At 41.1% G+C, this 22,474-nt stretch overlaps 1 protein-coding gene across 3 annotated transcripts in view; it reads right to left on the bottom strand.

Moving 5' to 3' along the window:
* cdh4 (cadherin 4, type 1, R-cadherin (retinal)) overlaps positions 1–22,474 on the bottom strand; it is a 414,572-nt gene that overhangs the window by 37,212 nt on the left and 354,886 nt on the right. For all 3 annotated transcript variants that reach the window (XM_084728666.1, XM_084728652.1, XM_084728660.1), the window contains exon 8: positions 13,522–13,694. In XM_084728666.1, the coding sequence (XP_084584792.1) occupies positions 13,522–13,694 (173 nt within the window). The remainder of the gene's footprint in view (positions 1–13,521; positions 13,695–22,474) is intronic.

The following is a 22,474-nucleotide window of genomic DNA, read 5'->3' as shown; positions in this document are numbered from 1 at the left end:
TGAAATTGCCCCAACTATCAGCCAAGCATACATACATCTTCCCTTCTTCCACAGGAGACAGGACAACTGGAGTATGTTAGAACACCTTATTTTCTCAATAACAGATAGTAAACTGCACACACACACACGGACAGACAAACATACTTGCAGGGAGGGAGCAATGTGTTGGTAAAAGGCCCATCCATTATTGCCTTAAAGTCTTGGCTTTCCGCTGTGGGAACAGACCTGGATCATCACTCATTTTAATGGAGGCTCTGCCACTTTAAGATGCAGCACAGTGCTGCAGATAATACCAGGAGGTGGACGGGCCGCACTTAGTCCAGTTACAGTGAGGGGGAGTCACCCCAGAGTGTACTGCAGCACAAACTGCAATATTACGGCACCACAGCAAGAGAGCCCAACCCATATATTGGTCGACTAATATTGTCTGCCCAATATTGGCCTGTCACCAATCAATCAGTCTGCATAAATGTTGTCCAAATGCCTCTATATGACAACTTCTTTTTACACAGAACATGATGCAGATTGTTTTTTATTTGTTAGCTTTTTAGGTAGGTATTTTCTGTATACTTGATCCTTTTTTGTTAATTCAGGTTTAGTATAATATATATATTTTACTCTATTTGTGTTTTTTTATTCATTGTTATCTGTGACTATTAAAAATATCAATATTATACATTCAATATCAATATATTCCTGTTGTGCAACAGTGTTAATCAATCTGTTTATATTTCATCTTGTTTATATTGTTCCTATTATTTCTATTTCATCTTGTTTATATTGTTCCTATTGTTTATATTTCATCTTGTTTATTTTGTTCCTATTGTTTCTATTTCATCTTGTTTATATTGTTCTTAATGTTTCTATTTCATCTTGTTTATATTGTTCTTAATGTTTCTATTTCATCTTGTTTATATTGTTCTTAATGTTTATATTTCATCTTGTTTATATTGTTCCTATTGTTTTTATTTCATCTTGTTTAAAGTATGTTGTTCCTGCTGCTTATATTTCTTCTTATTTATATTATTTCTATTTTTATTTTTTTATTTCTTGTTTTTATTGTTCCTATTCTGTATATTGGTTTTGCTCTTGTAAAACTGTAAAATATCCAGCCTCAATTGCGTATGTTTGTCACAAGTGTTAACCACTTTTAAGGGATTATTGCAAAAAAAATGTGTGTTCATGTATATATGCTTTATTCTGTACATTAAATTATGTATAAAAAATATCAACTGATGTGTCGATATAGGAATTTTTTTGCTTCCTAATATCAGTATCAACATTGACAGCCCTATGAGAAACACGATCAGAAAACATTTGCTTTTGTTTGGACTCAGCTGAAAAACAAAGAGGCAGAGAGAGCGTGGATCCACAGCCCAGCGTTGTGCCGCTGTCCATGGTGCTGAAAGTTCAGTCTGTCCCCAGACTCCCCATTGGAAAGAGGACCGTCTCTGTGTGTCTGTCTAAGCCTGTCTGCTTTGTGGTCTTTTTCTCTTTCTATTAATCCATCTGGCTCGAACCTCCACTGTGCCAAAGCAATAGGAGAGCGTGAGAGAATGAAAGTCAAGGACAGGCCAGTGTTCTGCGCGCAGGGCCTACTGATTTGTTCAGCATCTGCAATGTGTATTGTCAATGGTCTAATGTTGAGTTTGTTGCTAGGCTGGATTCGTCGTATTCACCCCGGGGTCACGCTTTCTAACGACTTGACGGCCAGTGGCACTGATGTCAGAGACTGCCTGGAGGTACGAGAACAAACCGAGGCAGAGGTCTTGTAGGTGTAGACGGGGGAGTTATTGCTTGCTTCTTAGGTGGCTGCTTCTTTATTTCTTTGAGCTATGTCTCTTTTTCCCTTTTTTCTTCTTTGGTTTATTCTGTTCTCTTTGTTAACTCACATTCTGTGCTTCTTTTGATCTCTTGCTATCTTTCTCATCACATCTTGGTCGCTCAATGTTCTCCGCCTGTCTGTTCTCTATCTTTCTATCTCTCTGTCTGTCTTTCTTTCTGCCAGTCTGTGTATCTCTATATCTCCTTTCTCCCTCCTACTCCTTTTTCTCAGCCGTGAAGGATGCAGTTGATTGTTTGATCAGTCAAACCATTGAGGCCAGTTAAAAACACCCAGCTGGAGCCATTTAGCATCTCTCCAAGTCATTATGAAGTGCGCAGACATGTTAATCTGCACCAAACCAACCCTATTAATGAAAACTCAATACTGGCTGCCCTTTATTAGACTCATAATGAAATATCAATACCATCTCCCCTCATAGAGCGCTTCGGTAAATAGAGCCTCCAATGAATGTGTCTCTCTGCAGACTCATTTAGATCCAGTCACATACATCAATCTAGAAATAGCAGCAGATGGCTGTAGGAAGCTAATAGGCTTGAGCTTTGATGGACGCCTTTTTTTCCTCCAGTCAGGTGAAGAGGAATGAGTGGAGCTGAGCCAGCAGGTGGAGCTGTCACACAGTGGGAGGTGTGGCTGATGCGTCCATATCCTGCAGGGTTATATCACTCATCTGAGGGTAGTTGTGAGTTTATGGCCCTTCTAGTGCACACATACATATCCGTTAACGCTTCAGTGAGTGGGAACAGGTGGGACACTCAGGCTCTTACACTGGGGAAACACGTGCACGCACACACACCGAGCCAAGCACACTCTGCCGTCCAAAAGTGGCTGCCCGAACAAGCCAGTAAAGGGCTCTCTAATGAGTCCTATAGAAGTGCTGAACAGAAAATCTCTCTGTTAGATTAGAGTCCAGCGCTGGCAGGAAATACAACTTCTTGTCTCATGACCAACAGCCACAGCCCAGAGTCCCCCACAGGCCTCGAGCCTCACGGACTTAATCTGCAGAAGCCGAAAGCCATCAGAGGCCACAGAAACACCTGTACACAGAGCCCCGCCAACAATAAAACCCAATCCCTTTCTTCACGGACACTGAATTACGTAGTTTACCGCCCAACAGGCTGAAGAAAGGAATGGGAAAATGGCTTCAGGCTATCGATGTTAGCTACTCGATGAGTCAAGCCAAGCAGCCAGCTGGACAGGTGGAAAAAAAAAAAAAAAAAGAAACCTGGCTGCTGATGGTTTGTAAGCAAATGGACGTGTGCTCCAGTGAGACTTTGTTAGCAAGAACAAAGTAGGGGAAATAATGGTCTGAACGTGTAAGGCGATGTCGAACAAGAAAATGGAGAAGAGTGGTTTTCTGGCAAAACACGTACAGTGGTGAATTAATTATACCTGAGCTGAGTGTGCATTTTCACCACTCAAAGAGAGTAAAGAGAAAGAGGCCAGACAAGCGAGGGACTTGCTTTTACTCGTGTCGTTTGTGAATTGAGTTCCGGCCTCCCAGGCTCCTGCTGGCCGCAGTCATTAGTTTGTCACTTACAATCTGTCTCAAACAGCCAGCGACTCATGGCTAAAACTGTAGAGACCAAACTCCTTCCTTCCTTTGACTACACGCTCTCTGTTACCTCAGTGACCCCCAGTGTCACTGAGGGACCCCCGAGTGCAGCTTCGATGCAGTTCAGCTGAGATCACTTCAATTAAATTTACTCAATTTGATTTGATGCTATTTGATTCCACTTCATTATCCCTGCCAGGCGTAAGCCAAGAGGGGATTATACGCTCACTTCTGTGTGTGCATGAGTGAGTGTGTGCGTGTGTGATCAGCTGACCTGCATCTTGTCTGCACTTATCCTCAAATACTGCTAATACTACTACTCTAATACTACTTTACCAATACCACATATAAAGTAATCAGTTACTAGGGAAAGTAACTTTTTGCCATATTTTTGAATATCTTATTTAAGTAATTTCAGTATTTTCTTCAACTGACACTAATTCTGTGCTGTGTAAACAATGGAGGAAAACCCATTCTTGCCGTAAATCAGTTTGGTGGTGGTTGATGTGATTAATGCACATATAGCATTATTATTTTAGTGTAACAATATTACTTTTGTAACACCTGTCAAATTTTTATCTATAATTGTACCCATTATCGCTGATAGGAGTTAATACTCCTGCCCATCACATGGCATCAATGTCTACCTTTCCTACATGTAAGCTATATTCTTGCCTATGGTTTAGAAAGTAGGGTTTGGTAAACAAGAACTCAGATGGTGCTGGACATACACGTTAATGTTTCTACAGTAGTTAATTAGTTAACTGTCTGCTACGTCTACAATCCCATGCTGTTGTCCACTATTTTCATGTACGACAAAAGCAACAAGCCCATTTAAATATGTGAAATTTATCTGCAAGTGTGCTCTTCTATTTCTTCCAGATATTGACATTTCTGTACAGTTTATGAGACATGCAGCAAGTGCATGCTGGTTGACTTCCAGGTAGTATTATCCTATTACATGCATCAAACCTCCTAAACACACAAAGAGAATAGATCTCTCCACAACTTGTGCCTCCCTAACATTTTCACCTCATTTCTATTTGTTGACCAATATGTCATGTTGTTTGTTCATGTTTTGCTTAGATATCATCTCATTTTTGTCAGCGAAAAAAATGCTGTTGATGGAAATTATGACATAAATCTTTAGTCAATGAAATTTACACTGGAATATCTATAGTTAGAAGTGAAGCAGCTGCAGTTGGAGGGATTCTGACAGAGATACAGTACACATCTACACAGTTGTTTTCTATTTTCACACATTTCCCCAGCTAGTACCAAAAATAAGCAGAGAAGTCTTGTTTTGTCTCCATCTTCATCACCCATCCCCCTCCCTCTCTCCCAGGTTGGGCTGAGGACACAAACTGCTCTACGTTCGTTTGATGAGAACACAAGCCAGCGATGACTTACTGCGAGCAGCACACACAGTTCTCTGAAAGCTTCCATCTGAATCCAAATGTTAGAGACAGTCACTCAGATACGTAGGTAAATCTGAGATATAAACTCAGAATCCACTTGATTAGATACGCCTCCACATTTACGCAAACGGCTCAGAGTCACATACTGGATAAATAAAGGCTGTGAGTCACATATGAGTAAAGCTGCTAGAATGAAGCAGACAACATGGCCGAGCATGAAGTTTAGTTAATCGTCCAAGTGAGTTTTACAATACAATAGACAGGACATGAATAAGCAAATATGAGGAAGATGAACGTGCTGTTGTCAGACTTGCTGTCTCCAGCGTGTCACAAACAGATAAGAACTGGAGAGGCAGACAGAGGCAAATGCTTCCTTTTCTACGGCAGCAGATCATGTCAGGTTTCTTATCTCTGACCAAAGAGCAAGAAAAGGGCACATGGTCGCTAAAATCTGGTTCCTAACCGAAAATGAAATGAAAAATGAAGGAACACACTATTCAAGGAAGATTGTGCGGTCACTCAAATCACATCTTAGAGAGAAGAAAGAGGAGCAGCAATCACTTGTACATCTCTTAATATGAGTTAGGTGTAAAATGAACCCTTCTGACATATTGAAATAAGAAAAAAGTCATGCGACCCACTCTGTGAGATTGTACTGAGGCACACCAGTGGTTTGAACTAAATGCTAATATGCCAACAATGGCCACTCCGATGTCAAGGTATAATCAGAAACGGTTCAGAAAGGAAAGCACTCCGAATGCACTTTAGAGTCATTTTACATGTCTGTGTTATGTGGGTTTCACCACTGCCCCGGCCCTTTAAGGGGACTAGCATGTCCTGGGTCTATTCACTCCAGTGGGAGAGGTGAATGTGAGCACAGATTATTACAGATTCTTTCGCCCCAGAGTCACCAAAGTAATAAATAATATGATAAGTATAATGAAGTATAAAGGCCTCATTTTTCAAAAGCCGCACATCCTCTAAATATTCTGACACTATACTCGCATTTTTCAAACAGACAAATGAGGAAAAAGTTTACTTTGCTCAAGACTTGTCTCTGTCTTAGCAGCACATTCTTACAGGATTTTGCTGCACAGATATTCTCTATGACAAAGCATGTTAAACATATTAAGCTAGTAGATAATAATGAGTGGTAAAATAAATCTTATACAATGATTACCATCTTAGTTTAGCATGTTAGCATGCTAACATTTACTAATTAGCACTGAATACAAAGTACAGCTGAGGTTAAAGGGAATTTGTAGTTTTAGTTTCATCAACCAGAGCAAGGAGAAATTTAAAACTGATGATGGCGATAGAAAAAGATATAATAGATAATAGAGAATAATTTTATTTTGATTTTATTTGATGACCCCCTTCCATCAAATAAAACATCAGCAGCAATAAATCATACAACCATCATAAAAACATACAAAGTCAGGGTATCAACAAAGTTATTATAATCCATCCTGAGAGGGATATCAATGTGGTCCAGATTTCACATTTTTTCATTAAAAAACACAAAAACCTCCTTGTCTGGGGACTGACATTGCCATTCCTACAACCATGCTGCAAGAGAGCACCACACTGGAAAATGAGCCATTCATTTCCAATTTAAGGACTTCCAGCTTCAGCTAATCAGTATCAATCAAAGTTAGATCCTGAACAAAGCTGTGAACAGACCTGGCGTGTCTGCCTCTCTGTTAATACAGTGATATAGTGTTAAAATATCCAGTAGTTATGTTTGGATGGTCAAAGTCAAAGGTTTGCAGTGCAAGTGAAAACATTATAGATTGCTTGTTTTTTTTTGTTGTATAAAGGCATGTCAAGTGCAGATACAATGCAAAAATTTGACCAAAGGTCATTTGGTATTTTCTCTCACAAATCATCGTCCCTCAGGGTCCTTCAGGGTTCATATTAGGTGGACTCCATTTTAAACAAATGAGATAAATCCATTTAAGAAATGGGCTGGTGTCAAAGAGTCATCAAAGGGTCATCCAAGGGGAAAAGCAGGAAACCCAGTGAGGGGACAAGAGAATGAACTCTGAATAGCTGCAGAAATTTTGCTTTGGTAGAAAATATCTATCCCAGAATATATAATTTAAACCAAAATAGAAAATCATTATCTATAAGAGCGGGTGGAAAATCATGATTGAATGTAACAATTCTGGCTTTTCTAAAAACAAAACAAGGTCCAATTCAATACTTGCTCTGTTCACATAATAATGTGTATATTGAGTTAAATTATTATTTTTTGATTGAATGTTGGCTACAAGCAGTCAACATCCACCTACATGCATCAATATTCTTCATTCAGCAACCAGCTCACAATCCTCTGATGGCTTTGTTGTCTGGCTGCTGGAGCGTTGGTGCTCAGCGGTGAGTTAACATAACTCAGTGTTTCTCTGAGACAATAAAGCCCCAGACCCATTTCGGATGCCCCCTCTCAGGCTGTATCCTCCTGCTCTGCGCATTCTAATGGAGCTATAGGCTGTGGGCACTCATGTCCTTGAGGCAGTCCAGGAGATGTCCTAATCGACTGTGAGACAGTCCAGCGTAGAGCTGGCATCAGCCCGCTGGACAGCCTGGCACTGGGCCACGCCGCGCCGTGCCACGCCAGCCCGTTCCAATCCAGGGCTCATGGGAGATTGAGACAGCCTGGGGTAATGAAAGACAACAGCTCTGCCTGCCAGTGGAACTGAAGCCATGGAGAGAGGGCACAAAGGGAGAACATTCGAGCCAGCTGTGGCACCCTGACATCTCCCACTCTGCCTGCTACCTGCTGCACCAGAGCTGTGCTTCATTAGAAATCTGTTTCTTTCATCATAGACTGACAGACGAGTCTATTTTTAGTACAGCATAGTAATAAACAAAATAGTGTAAACCCAACCTAAATCTAAATTTACTGCATTCTTAATGATCTCATCAGCCTGATATTTTTGTGCAGATTTATGGCTGTATGCTCAAGGACTGCTCTGCTTTACAGCGACTACTGACTTCTCCGGCTGGCCACAAGTCATCAACAACTGCTAGGCTGAATACAAGGCTGTTTTGGCCTTTGTTGTGGCTCAAAAACTGACATCCACAGAAAAGTTTTGCAGAAAAACTGGAGCATCTGCAAATTAGTTCCATACTTGATATGTTATGATCCACTAAAATTAGTCACAATACGAGATAAATAAATCTTCTGTTTTGCTTTGCGGCTATCTCCACTATGTGTGTGTGTGTGTGTGTGTGTGTGTGTGTGTGTGTGTGTGTGTGTGTGTGTGTGTGTGTGTGTGTTGTGTTCGAAGCACACGTAAACAAATGAGAAATCCAGACTTAATTACAAAATTGACTGTAAATCGCTTAATTCTGAACTGATTTTCATGAAATTTAGTTTTAACATGATAGTGGTTACCTGTTGGAATTAAATTTGGTTACTGGGGTGATCTAATCCACGATCTAACCCTTCTGGTGGCTCCTATCTATGAATAACCAACATCAAGTATAAATCATTTCGAATTTCATCTTTTTTTGATTTTTTCATAAAATGTAGATTTTTATAAGCCCCGTGGTAAGTTGGAGAACACAGAACATTCTGTTACATTATCATCACACTATTCTATCATCTTAAAAGAAAACTGAGACCCGGCCTCATCATTTTAGGGGCGAGACCACTCTACCTTTTGTGTTGTCATTTGTTTGCAGGCAAAATCTCAGGAGAGCAAGACCGAATAAAATAAGTTCATGGAAATAATGAATTTAACTTAAGAGTTAAGAAGGAAACATTACATTTCATTGTCAAAGAAAGTTTATATCACATCGACACTTCTGTCCATATTCATATGCACCCTTTCTCATGCTTGTCCTGAGCACTCTGTCTCTGCTTTGAGTGATCACACTTAAATGCCCCTGTTCTCCAGAAATCTAACCCACACAGTATGTGTGCAGTGCGTAGCTCAGTGTTGTCTGATCGGGACTGAAAGACACGTCTTAAAACCGTATTGACAGGACAGAAGCAGAGGAGAAAACGGTGAAGTCAGCTGGGGCAGTGCGGGCGGCGCATCAAGACCACTGTGACTGCAGAGAATGTAACTTTTTGAGGGACATATGGTCAGATTGAGGGAGCATGGCAGCCGTGACCTTGTTGCATACATGTAGATATAAAAAAAACCCTACATATATGATAACATACCAAAAACTTTATTCAAAACTTTGCAAGTCTCCACTGATTGCCTCTGGCAGTTATTCCCCCCAACCCCTTATATGCGTTACATCACAAATACAAAACATGAACCCGCACCTACATACAAAATGTAGGCTGTACAGAGACAAACACACATGTATGTGGTTTAGCCCGGCTTGTTAGCCTTTGGGCAGGAGCACATGGACGCATGTGAGGTCACAGGCAGATAGGGGGTTGCAGGCAGTGAGTGAGGGAGAATAATTGGTATTCAGCAGTGTCAGAGGTAAGTGATACGAGGCTAACCTCCATGTACCCCCTGGTCTCCTCAACACGAGAGAACCTGCTTCACCCCTTAATTAGCACATGAATATTCTAATTAGACACCAGCATGTTGGATGAGGATTAGCTAAAGTGAGAGTAAGAGATGGGAGAGGAGACAGAGAATATAAAGTGAGCGCTGCAAATGTGTTTATAGGGTATTCAGCATCAATACAGCGGGTATGCATATTCATGTTTTTTGTGTCGCGGCATGTGTATACACCGCTCCGGCTGCATAGATCCAGGTTGACACCTTGGATCTTATTCATCATCTCTGCTGCTACTCCTCAGTCTATGTGAGCTTTACCACCTCTAAACAGCAAACATAACTGCATGGGAGGGTGCGCACGAACACGTGCCCATGTGTCTCTGACTGTTTGTGTGTTTGTGTTGATGACCTTGACAGCAGGTGGGTGAACTCCCAGGTGTGTCCCAGTTTTAGTGGGAGGATCAGAAGCAGGTGGGACCGAGCTTGGCTCGATGTGTCCAGATTAATGAGCTTTCCCTCACTCACATCAGCTGCTACTGCTGCCGCCTGGGCCAAGCTGGAAACAGGGACACGGAGCTGGCTCACGTTCACTGGGCTCATTTATATTGTCCCGCAAATGTATGACGCTATCATGCCGTGCCAGCTCTGTATAAAATTTGGATAAGGAATGAACATTGATGTATTGTATTCTTCTGTTATCAAAACCTGGGTTTTGTTCTTGAGATTTTGACCGTAATTATTCTCCAAACACACTCGCCTTACTGTTGCTGAAATCCAGCTTTAATTTCCAAAGTGTTGCCTGGCCGGGTTTAGTGCCGACATGGACCAGCGGGACTTCTCAGAATATAAACATTATGAGACACACTCAACGGTGCTTTAATGTCGGTAGTAAAATCAGCCAACTAAATTACGAGGATGAGATTATCCTCATAATAGCGGCATATGAATTTGAACGTTTCCCTGATTTTGCCAGTTGTTTTATTTATTTATTTTTCTTGCACCACAGAGAGATAAGGGACGACTCGTGTGTGTGTGTGTGTGTGTGTGTGTGTGTGTGTGTGTGTGTGTGCGTGTGTGTGTGTGTGTGTTTGAGATAAAGGCTGCAGGATGAACAATCTGCCATGAAACACCACTACCCACAGTCACCTGATGCAGCTTGGGATAAACAAAAGTCGACCCGCCGTGACCTCCCTCATTAGTAGAATAAGACGGAAGATGGAGCGGGGGATAATGTGTGTTGTGGTGGTGGTGGTGGTGGTGGTGGTGGTGGTGGTGTGTGGGCTGGCAAACAACCACAGCAAGCAACAGACACACACACTGGCAGCTGATGAGACAAAAGGCGACACTGAAGCGAAAGCTCCAGTGACCTTGTAAGCAGAAAGGTGCTGGATTTGTCATTATATCCGCACGATATGCAGACAGACATTAGATATTAGCCCTTCATTAATATTTACACACAATAAGACAACAGGTAAACCACTGGAATGAATGATTGAGTTTTATGTTTGGTTTGTTTTATTTGACATTTTGAAAAGGGCGAATGTTGCTGAAAGTGATCCCGGGTTGATTTTAAAGGGCTAGATCACCCCAAAATCAAAAGTACACATTCTTCCTGTGGCCTGCAGTACTATTCGTCTTTCGAGACAGTTGTGGTGTGACTTGCCCAGTTTTGGAGATACTGGCCGTAGCGATGCCTGCCTTCTGTCACATAAAATGGACCTTGATGGGATCTAGATGGCACTGCACTTGTGGTGCTCAAAGCGCTAAAAAATACATTTGAAAAACTCAAAACCAGCATCTTTTTCCAAAAAATCATGACCTAGTTACTCAAGATAATTCACAGACCTTGTTGTGAGCAGTTTCATGTAGGAACTACTTAAAAATCTACTTAGGCAAAAAGAAAATCATGTATTTTTGATTTTGGGTGAGAGTTGTCGCTTTAAAGCTACTGCAAGCAGTTTTAACTGGTTACAGAACAGTTTCAGTTCAGTACTGATTCCTCCATATGACCTACACAAGCAAACAAGACCATCTGTCAGAAGATCAGCTATCTCCATACAGTTATTCTTAATGCCTGCCATCAGGTTGGATTCCCCATGAAATCAAATGAAACAAGCCTGTGTTTGCATTTTCCCTGGCAAAGTTACAGTGAGTAATACATTAACCAGTTAAATAGAGACAGTAAGATTTTGTGGTTATAAGGGAGGAAACACTACTGCAGTCATCTACAGGGGACTCCAAAACCCAAAAAATTTGAAAGTTCCTCGTTGTAAACAAAGTAGCTCCTACATGAAACTGTTCACAATAGAGTCTTTAGATTATATTGAGTAACCGGTTCACTTTCTTTTTCTGGAAAGAGACATTGCTTTTGAGTTTTTCAAATGTTTTTCAAATGCATTTTTTGGCCCTTTGAGCACCAAAATCAGAGAGATATCCAGTTCCACTCTATTTGAGAGAAGGCAGACATCTTCATGGCTGATATGCCCAAAACTCAGCATCTCACAACAGAACAATATAAACAGTTAAATAGCACATTTACCTGCACAGTTACATCTGGGTATTAAACTGCGGTTTGGGAGGCAGAAAGCCCTGGAATTTGCAGGTTGAGACACATATGTGGTTATTTCATGGCATTGTGTATACAGAAATGTATACTACTGTATATGCAGACAAGTCATATATTTTCTTGTTGCAAGCTGATTGCAAATGGATGTTGAAAAAAGTAGACCTTTATTTAAAGACCAGTGAAATATAATTTAAACTTTTAATAGGTTTGGTTGAAAGCAATAGGATTTTCAGTTCATTAATATTTAGGGGATTTAAGGATTTATTTTGGGAATTGTAATTAACTTACAATTAGGTATTTTCAGGTTAAATTATGGACAGACCAGATAAAGACATTAAAACCAACATTAGGTGCAGACTTGGAAAGCATCTATTATGGTAGCTAGACTGTGTTCCAGCTAACCTGCATTTTTATCGATCTGATGTTTCTCAGTCCATGGAGACAGTAGCAGCTGTGCAGCACTAGTGTTATTGTGTGTGTATGTGTGTGTCTGTGTTTGTGTATGTGTGTGTCCATGATGTGTGGTTTTGTCTCTGCAGAAAGGCTGTGTGAAATAATGAATGACTGAATGGAATGGCTGTTTTGTTTTCAAGTTTCTTTTTGAGTGGGTGGGAGAAGTTGGTGGCTGGAGACCAGAGTAGTGACTGGGTGGTCAATGCAATCACTCACTATTTTGGGAAATACACACCTTCTGCTGGGAGTTAGATGAGAGACTTATACCACACTCTGTCCGATCTGTCTGTCCAGTATGAAGTATCTTTGCTTATTTTACCATAAAGACTGGAAACATAGGGAAACAGCTTGCTTTGCTGTATCCAAAGCTGAAAACATCTTCATAACAGCACCTTTGTTCTATAGACAACCTCTTTCTCTTTCCCCTCATTTCCTGTCTGTCTCTTTAATGTTAAAGGACCAGTTTTTTAGGATTTAGTGGCATTGCACCTACCTACAGACTCAGTGAAACTTGTGCAAAACACATGGGCTGTATCTAGAGCCAGACTGTTTTGCACTACTGTAGAAACATGGCTGTGCAACATGGCGACCTCCTTTTTGCCCTGTGTTCTGTGTTAGCAAAATGCTAGGTAACTAGGTAGCTAATAATTGATGGAGATTAGCTAGCTAGTTAGTCTTTTGTTAAGTTATCAGTATACTTAGCTCATGACTCGTGTAGATAGTTAGCGAGTACTCTGCTAATATTAGCTATCAGATGTAATTAGCTTGCTGGCTACTGATTGATGTAGATTAGCTAGCTATTTAGCTAAGATTGTGCTAACATTAACCAACCTATTACTGATGATAATAATACTTATTGTCATTTTTAAAGGTCTTTCAGCAACATCTTTCAGTCATCTTCAAAATTTGTTTTTAACGAGTCTAGCACATTTAGCATTTAATTACAGGAAACAGGACAGGAGTGTGACAGAGTTTCTAAAGGGGGCGGGACTTTCTACCATTTCTGCATAAGGACCGGATGACGAGCCGACACCCAGGATTTAAAGCTGAGCTCTAGTCGGGTGCAGTTTGGATCAGATATTCAACCAAACCACTAAAGGCCTCATTGTCATCAGGTCATCTAAGCCAAAGTTTTAACTTATGGCTGGTTGGACAAAAATGAGACACAGTGTGATCAAGTGATGAGAGTAGCAGGGACAAAGCAGACTCACCTCTCTGTCCAGGCCGGCTGCCACTGTCACTATGTCTCCAGTCTCGCTGTTGATGGTGAACATGTTGGGGATGGGGCTGTGGGGTGTCTGTGAGAGGATGCGGTAGCGCACCATGCCGTTGGCTGTGGTGGAGTCGTCCGAGTCGGTGGCTGTCACCTGCATCACGGACGAGCCTGCGGAGAGAAAGTTTGTTAGCCAGGGACACTCTGAAGGATACTCTAAAAAGATGAAGACGTACATCAGTGTGCACAGCACCAGGGAGGTCAAGCTGAGGAAAAAAGCACGGCGGAAAAAACAAGCAGACGACATTCATTAAAATACAGAGATGTGTTTTTTAAGGTCCTTCACAGACATACATTTTGAAAGTACATACAACATTATGAAGGTTTCTTGTAAGCCCATTACTGTTAATGAATTTGTCGAAAATATCAAAGAAAAGGAAGAGGCCTCAGAAGACAACAAGCCCATTTATAGACAAGAAACAAGTCAATCAGACTTTGCAAATTGCTGTGACATTCTCAGTTCTTTGGCAAGCAACTTTTAAAGTGAGAGCTATTACAGCTCGCAGAACAAAAACACAACAAATCTGTTAAATAAGCCCCTATTTTAAGTTGTGCTGTTTTGTCCTTTGTATATAGCAAGCTAGTGGGGCAAAGTTTCCACCTCTGCAGAGTCCATTTAGTAATGAGCAGCGCTGGGTCTTCTGCCATTTCCACCATCCATTATTTCAGCCTTCAGCGGCACCGTGGCTGCCCTTAATGCTCCGATGCTCTCTCCCTATTTGTCTTAGAATCACGGATAAACACTGCCATTTAAGGCAGACAGCACAGAGGTGTTGAGGTAGAGGAAGTGTGTGTGTGAGAGCGTGTGGGTAAGAAGTGTATGTATGTATGTCTGCGTCTGCACACGGGTACACATGCACAATCTGTATGCATGTGCGTGCACGTGTCCTCGCAGCATGTCTCACAGTGAGAGACCCCTGTGTCCCCTCATCTTCCCCGAGCAGAATTATTGATTTGCACGAGTTTGTCAGCTGATGCCTATAAATGCGACCAGGCAATTAGGGGCACTTTGTGCTGGAAAGAGGAGAGATCACCTCGCCTCTCTCGCAGGGTTCTGTGAAAATGTCACTTTCCATCAGGCGGCCATTTACAGGCTGCTGCTGCTGCTGCTGCTGAGAGAAAAAAACTGTCAGCTCGCAGGAGGGGGGCAGCAAAAGAGATAGCTGAAGCACTAACATGCTTGGATGAGAAGGGAGTGTAAGTAGAGAAAAATTCAAAAGGAGAGAGACAAGGACACAGGTGCTCAAGTATAAAAAGGAGAAAGAGAAAAGGAAAAAAGTAGCAATTATAACAACAATATTTCTCCTCTAAATGAATTGGAAACTTTTAATAGTAATACAATTTCTGATGGTTTTAAAAAACATACACCTGTTTTCATGTTAGTGGGCACCTAAAAGTGACTCAGCAACTAATGCATTAGCCCTTCGGTTACCTCAGTGGGCATGCTGGTGGGTGTCATGCTGGGCAGGCACCAACACAACAATGGTCAATTATCACATTGAAAGCAATCAAAATCACTGCAGTAAATGTGAGAAAACAAAGCTTTGCGTCACCATCAGGCTCAAAGAGTACTGGATTTTATGTAAGAAGTTGGGTAATGAGGATACCCCCTGCAAAAAAGGTGACTGCAATCCAGTACAGTTACAGAAAATCTGAATGTGAATCAGAAACACTATTGATCTCCAGGGAGAAGTTGGTTGCATTACAGTTGCTCCCATTCAAGCACAGAGGTGTATATATAAGCAAATAAAAGTAATAAGTCTGTAAAAATAAGAACCATCAAGGACAAATAAGTGCATGTGAAAATAAGACAATAAGAGATCTAAAAATACAATATAACAAACAGTAATGGAGGATATAATAAGAGTGTTAAATTTAAGAGTGTAATAATAAGGGTATAGGGTGGCTGAAATGCACAGTATAAACAAAACAGACTACATTTAGAAAAATGGGAACTATTAGGATTAAAACTGTATAGTACATTTTAAAACAAAGAACAAGATACTAACAAAGGCAGTGCACACAAATTACAACACATCACATGTCTCACAACATCACTCTGGTTTGAGTGAAGCCACAGTTAATCTTACAGTAGTCAATTCATTTTCATGGTCTTTAGTGAAAAAAAAATGCTTCACTTGGTTGAAATTTCAACATTATTTTGTCTTAAAAGCAGACAAACTAGAACATGCACGTCACGGTTCAGTGCAGGTTCTGTCCTCAGCTGTGAAAACACTGCCATCATCCAAAGACTCCACATATAATAACCAAACAGTAAGCTTAGCTCCACAGACATTCAGAGAGCGAGCTAACCTGTCAATACTACTGCTGCTGAAAAATGTACTGGGGCTGGTGGTGGTGGTGCTGAAAACACAAGTCCCTCAGTGGAACAGGTTTATGAGTTTACTTAAAGTTTGAGTCAGTGTTTGGACAAGAATTTTTAATTTAGTTGTGCTTACTGAAAATTGTCTTTTGTATCACATTTTAGCCTTTTGTATTTATTTCTGAGTTATTATTATTATTTTACTGGATTTTACTGAAATCCAGTATAAATCCTGGCTGTAAAAATTCTAATGCATCATGTCTGTTCATTCTACATGGAGCTAAAATGCATACTAAATTATGTTAAATGTTGCCAAATTTAACAATGTGTTAATGTATCATGGCAGTGTGCCCTGAACCCACACACACGTTTTGATACTAACATTATATTTAATCCTAAAAAGGAATTAACATGTATGTTATTGATTCAATCAACTTACATAACTGATATTTACCTTGGCAGACACTGTGGGATAGTGTGCTTCCAGGTGTCTATTGTGTTTTTCAGCACGTCTTTAATCCACAAGACGTTCTCTTAATTGGGACTGATAGTCTTTTTTGGTTTGAATATAAAAGTGTCCATAGCAGAGGTCATCTCTCCACTTTCTTTTCCACCTGAAAGGCTGCTGGCGAGGATGAGGCACTCACTTTTATGCTCGCTAGATTTATTAGTTCTTTGAGGTGGCTGATTACTGTGAGCTAATTAGGTTGTCTGCTCTGCAATTTCGTCTCGCCTTTCCTTGTCAGGGCAGAATGGACAGAGATTTTGCTGTCATTTTTCAATGTTTCTTTCATTCATGCCATGATCACAATTTAGTCATGAAATAACAACAAATACTCATGGGCATAATTTTGTTGTCAAAGTTCATATTGTGTTAAGTGTAAATAGCAAAGGCCTACTTTACAAAGTTCATTAAATGTGAATAATTACTGCTTTAAATTTAAATATGGATTTGTGCATATGGAATAGCTGAACAAACAAAAATCAAACAATGACCATAAAACAATTCTATTAGGTATAACAATCTCAATGTTTGCTTTTAAGATAATCCAGAGGCAACAGAAAGTAATCAATTACATTACTTCAATACTGTAATACCTGGATGAGGTTATTGACCACAAGTAATTAGTTATTGTATTGGAAGACATTTTTAAAGTTACTCTCCCAACCCTGTTTACTGCCGTCCGAATCATAAATGTAAATGTCTCAGTCGAAGCAGGCAAAGACTTGACTGTCCCTTGTGGACCTGAGCAGTTACAGGTGTCTCCATTCCCATAATTGGGTCTAGATGGCATCATCATTCCTGTGACAGCCTGTATGGACAGGATAATTGTAGCCTCGAATTCTATTTCAAACGTCATTAAGTTTCAAAGCAGGATTTGTCACTTTGTCCGGCGGAGGAAAAGAAAAAGAGTCAAAGGAAAGACAGGATGAAGAAAAACAATTACTGCTATTCCACTGAGGACAGCGTCAATATATAATCAACCACTCCAGTCCCACAGGGAGGGAGAGGCTGGGATGTTGAATCACACGTCAGAGCTGCTACCTTTCATTTCAATGAGCAGGATTCAGTGATATGATGATGGTGCGCTTTTAGATCCACAGAGGGGTGGCCATGCCTGAAAGGGTTAATCTCTGAGCCTGTTTAATTCCTCTTTAATTTGAACACTAATTCCAAATCCTAATTGCTTTTCCGCCAAAATCGCTGGAGCTGAAAATTTAACTGGTGGCAGCCGTGCATATTGTTGGCCATTTTGCTCACGTGACTTGAGATCACCGGTGAGGTCTATCTGCTGCCTAAACATTAGTAAGCCAGAGTCAACATCTGCCTCCCAATTAAGGGGAAGATGGAGAAAAAAGGAGGAGATGGATAGAGATAGATTTAGCAGCAACTGGGAAATAGACATGCACAGATGCAACGATAAGAAGCAGGGGAGGAAATTGCAAAGCAGGAAAAGAAAGTGAAGACGAGGACGGAGGTGAGAGGGTTTACAAAAACCACTAAAAGCAAAAGCACAAGGGGAAGTAAGGGGAACCAGGGGGGATGGACGGTGTAAGAGGATAATAACTCTCATCAGTGGAGGGAAGATAGAGGTTGAAAGAGTTGCCGCAGTACAGTAGATAGCGGGAAGGAGAAGTAGAGGTTGAGAGGGAAGGGAGTTTTGAGAAAAGGTTGAAACCTGGTGAATCTAGGTGGAACTGATGGAGGCGACACGTTGTGTTCACTCAAGAGGCTCTAATGGAGTCAACCACTCTCTGAGGACACAGGGACACAGCCAACCCATTCAAACCATTCAGAGACAGCCACTAGGATGGAGGTCAGAAAAGGCAGGTAGCATTCATAACTTGGTGCAAAGGCCAGGTCAAGAGCGCCTTTGACCTTGATCGTTGTTACTATGTGTGGATCTTACTCTAATTCAGGCACACAGGGGAAGCCTTTGCCAGTGTGAAGGGCAAACAGCTGAACCGGAACAAGTCCATCCATTCCAGTCCGTCACTCAGAAAGGCAATAGATTAACTAAATGGGTGTAGTTATTTTGGATATCCAGGGTTCTGGTAGCAATGAAAGTCCAGCTCATTTTCTGTATTGACAAGGATAGCTGATTGGCAGCTGGAGCACCTCCAAGGCTTGGAAGGGTCTAAAATGATCCTGCTTGAATCACCTAAAATGAGCAGCAATGTTAGCATTTGGCTGGTTCTTTATGGGGGCACTCTGCTGATTTTTCACATGAAGATCAGTTTATTTGTCATACTGAGTACTACGTCACCCGAGAAAACATTTATGTAGTTTCTTTTGTAGATCTAGCTGAGCTTTGTCAAGATTATGTCCTCAGGGTTTTCACCGCTTGGAGTTCTTGCTATAAGGAGATAGTTGGACCCAGTGTTTTCGGGGCTTGATTCACTCCAGAGATTAATGGTCTGGGTGTTTCTACCTCTAATCTGAAGTCTCTCTCAAGTCTCCAAACTTTATAGCTTGAAAACCAAACAAATCTGCCAACTTTGCCCCCCTTCCGTTTAAACAGAATTCCACCAGCTTTAGATCTGGTCAGTCCAATCACAGCCATTGATTTAGTATGGGGAGAGTTCTATATGATGACTGGCAGATGTACATCACCAGTCCAGTTTTGAAAAGTCACACGTTGTACTGCTTTGATTGGTTGTAGGTCTATCCAATTGGATCCAGTCAAGCAGGTCCATTCAGAATAGCACCTCATTAAATTCAGATAAAAACTGTCAAACAGGGCAATGTTGATTAAATATGGATCACGATTCGGCCACTACATTGCTTATTTCTTGCCTCAAATGTTTCCAGAAACATAGCTTAGTTTGCATTTTGGAAATATGAAAAAGGCATTTTGTTTCATTGTTGAAAACAGACCAAGCACAGCTATGCCACACGTTTTGTCGCTCTGATTGGTTGTAGGTCTATCCAATTGCATCCAGATGCATTTTGGTCTGTGCCCCTTGGAACCCAAAAATAAACTGAGCACTTCCAGGCTGATACATATTTGTGAATTAGCCTGGTCATGTCAGGCCACAAATTTTATGGAAATACAATATGAATTCATGGAATACCTTTCATGAAAAGTCAAAATAAAGCATTATGAAACTAAAAAAGATAGAGATGCACCAATTTTTTAAGGGTCTGACCTGCCGATTCTGATTTTGGCCGATTTGCAATCTTTCTAAGAACGATAATTGAGAGCATTCACAAAAATTTTTGCAACTTTTCTTGTAAAAATTATATTGGATGTTCATAATAAGACACTGACTATTAAATATTCATCAAATAGTATTTTACATTTTCTCCAAAGTCATCCAAGTTACAGCCAGGGCTTATTATAATTTTATATTAAGATTATGAATAGGGTGAACGTGATCTTGTGACATCAGGGAATCTCGCGGGATTTCGTGGGACGCAGTTTCATGTGATCGCCTGTGGGAGCGGATGAAAACCAACCGGAGACTGACGCACTGCAACAGTTTGCTTCAGTGAAACTTCGCTGTGAGACAAACAGATGCAGAAGTTAAACGCGTCTGGATGAGAAAATGTTTGAGGAGACACATCAACACAGGTTGTTTATTCTTCAGCCAGAACAGGAGGTGAGATTTTAACTGTCCCTCTGTGAACAGCAGTCTGCTGCTGGCTAACATTAGCCTGAAGAGCTACAAAGTTTACGGCTGTTCTGTGACATTGTCAGCTGCTCTGTCTCGTTGTAGACTCTCTGTCTTCTCTTTATCCTGTTCTTGGAATCTGTCGTTTACACCAACTGCATACATGTGTTTGAGTGTGTGTCACTGTTATCAGTGCCGTGTTGATATCATTGTCAGTTTGTCTGCTGCGTGCATGACGTGACCATCGTGCAGAACATGTGTGTGACAGTGACGGGCACAGAATTGGATATGTGATGATGATGCATGAAGTACCTCAGCTGTGTAAAGATTATATTCTTCTTAAGCACAAATAAGACATCCATGCAAACAACCTCCCCCCAAAAAACCCCATACATGCTGCCACAAGCTTACATTTTTCCCAGAGAAGTATGTTTCAGCATTAAGGTTCATGGAAATCACAGTATTATAGCCTGATACCAGACAATCAGAGATCTCGCCACTTACCAATCATCCAAGATTTTTAAATGCAAAGGAGCAACTTGAACAATGGAAAGTATGGCCACCAACAAACCTTCACCCCTTTCAGCCCTTTAAAGGACATGCAGTAAGCAAACTCAGGGACAACTGTTGAAAATTTGCCAAGATGGTTAAGGTAGTTCATTTAGAGAAAAATGTATTAATGTGCACTGTCCCTGTAACTTTAAACTATATTAATAACAAAATAAATGAATAACTAAAATAAAACAACTTCTGCATGCCACCACTGTAACACCCTAAACGGCAGCCCAATAGACTTCAGACTGGCTCTGCAATGCAGTTTTTCTTTTTAACTCTCTAATTGTGTCCACCTAGTTTTAACATCGAAAGCTGAAAGACTTCCCTCAGTCTCTACTGGAGACACAAGAGAAAAGTGTCTTTTCAGAAATGCAATCAAAAAATGATGGCCATAACCCCAAACCTTAAATATTATGACATTATCCAGGCGAATAAATGCTTTTATATTAATGTGAAAATATGTGAGACAAGCAAAGCAGTTGAAAAAACAGCTCATCCAACTTTGAAACTCTAAAGAAAGCCAAGTGTTCCTCTGTCCTCGCTAGCCTCTGTGTTATTTCATAGAGGTTAGGGTAAGGTTCTCAACCAATAAGGTTTTGACAGCATACAAATATCAAAATGCACTGCATGGGTAAAGTCCCTGAATTACAAATGGTCATGGAACTATAAAGTAAATGTGGTGAGACTTCGTTCTCACAGATACAATAGCGTCTCTGCTCCACATTATTTTGCCTACAACAGCAAACTGGTAGAAAACGCAAACTGACAGTACTTTATACTGAGGTGGCAGTGGTGACCACTGACCCTCTGTGAGAATAAAAGCTGTTCATATAGCCTTGATATTTTTTTTGCATTGTCACTATGGCATAATGGAGTTAAGAGCACAGAGGGAAACACTGGCTCACAAAGTCTACCTCCAGTACCGATTGAAACCTCGCTGCACTCTTCCACCTCTGCTTGCTTCCATCACTGCATCTCTCCTTTCCTGTGCCAATCCCTAATTACCCCCCCAAGGTAAGACGGAGAAAGAAAGTCTCTTAAATCTCTCCACAACTGTTAGCAAACTCTTCAGGAAAGAGAAAGAGAGGAGACAGAGACAGAGACACATATACACACACACACACACACGCACACAGCCCCCTGTCCCTCCCCTGGGAGGGCAAATTGACTGTGAGAGAAGGCACTCAGCTGCTGGTTTTGATCTTGCACTCTCATTTCCGACGGCCTTTTTGAGGAAGACGGTCCATAAAAGGGAACAACTTGCTGTCAGAGACGGGGAGAAGGGGGAGGGAAGGAGAATGACAGAACATCAGAGGGCAGATGTTCTGAGTACACTGCGGCCTCAGAACACACAAGCTTTCTGAGGAAGTCACGCCATGTTGACAAAGCTTTATCTGAGGCCACTTAGAACAACACATGGACTGTCCCATATAAGGTACAATGTAGATTTATCTATCTATACTCTGGTGGATTGGCTGAATAAATAAAATTAAAACAAAAGCTTTTGCATGGTGGACTGCAGAAGGTGAATTAAGCAGGCTCACAGGCTGAGGGTCTCATGGCGCAGCAGTGAATACTTCTGTATCTCTTGCCAGATGGCAGCAGGCAAGAGAACAGGCATTGTCTCTTGAAATATTTAATTCTTCTAGCAGGTTCTGGGTCTAACCCAGGTCTCCTTGCAGTGAGATGTGCCTGAAAAACCTCCACAGGAAGACCTCCGGGCGGCATCCTAATGAGATGCCTGGACCACATCAGCTGGCTCCTTGCGATGCAAAGTGTTTCCAGTCCCAGCAGCCCCTGGATATCCGTGCTTGTCACCCTATCTCCAAGGCGAGCCCAGCCACCCTACGACGAGAACTAATTTTGGCTGCTTGTGTCCGTGATCTTATTCTTTCAG

This window comes from Lutjanus erythropterus, chromosome 2 (genome assembly GCF_056507025.1).
Source record: "Lutjanus erythropterus isolate fLutEry1 chromosome 2, fLutEry1.hap2, whole genome shotgun sequence".
NCBI classification, from domain to species: domain Eukaryota; kingdom Metazoa; phylum Chordata; class Actinopteri; order Lutjaniformes; family Lutjanidae; genus Lutjanus; species Lutjanus erythropterus.
This window is presented reverse-complemented; position numbering and strand designations above follow the sequence as displayed.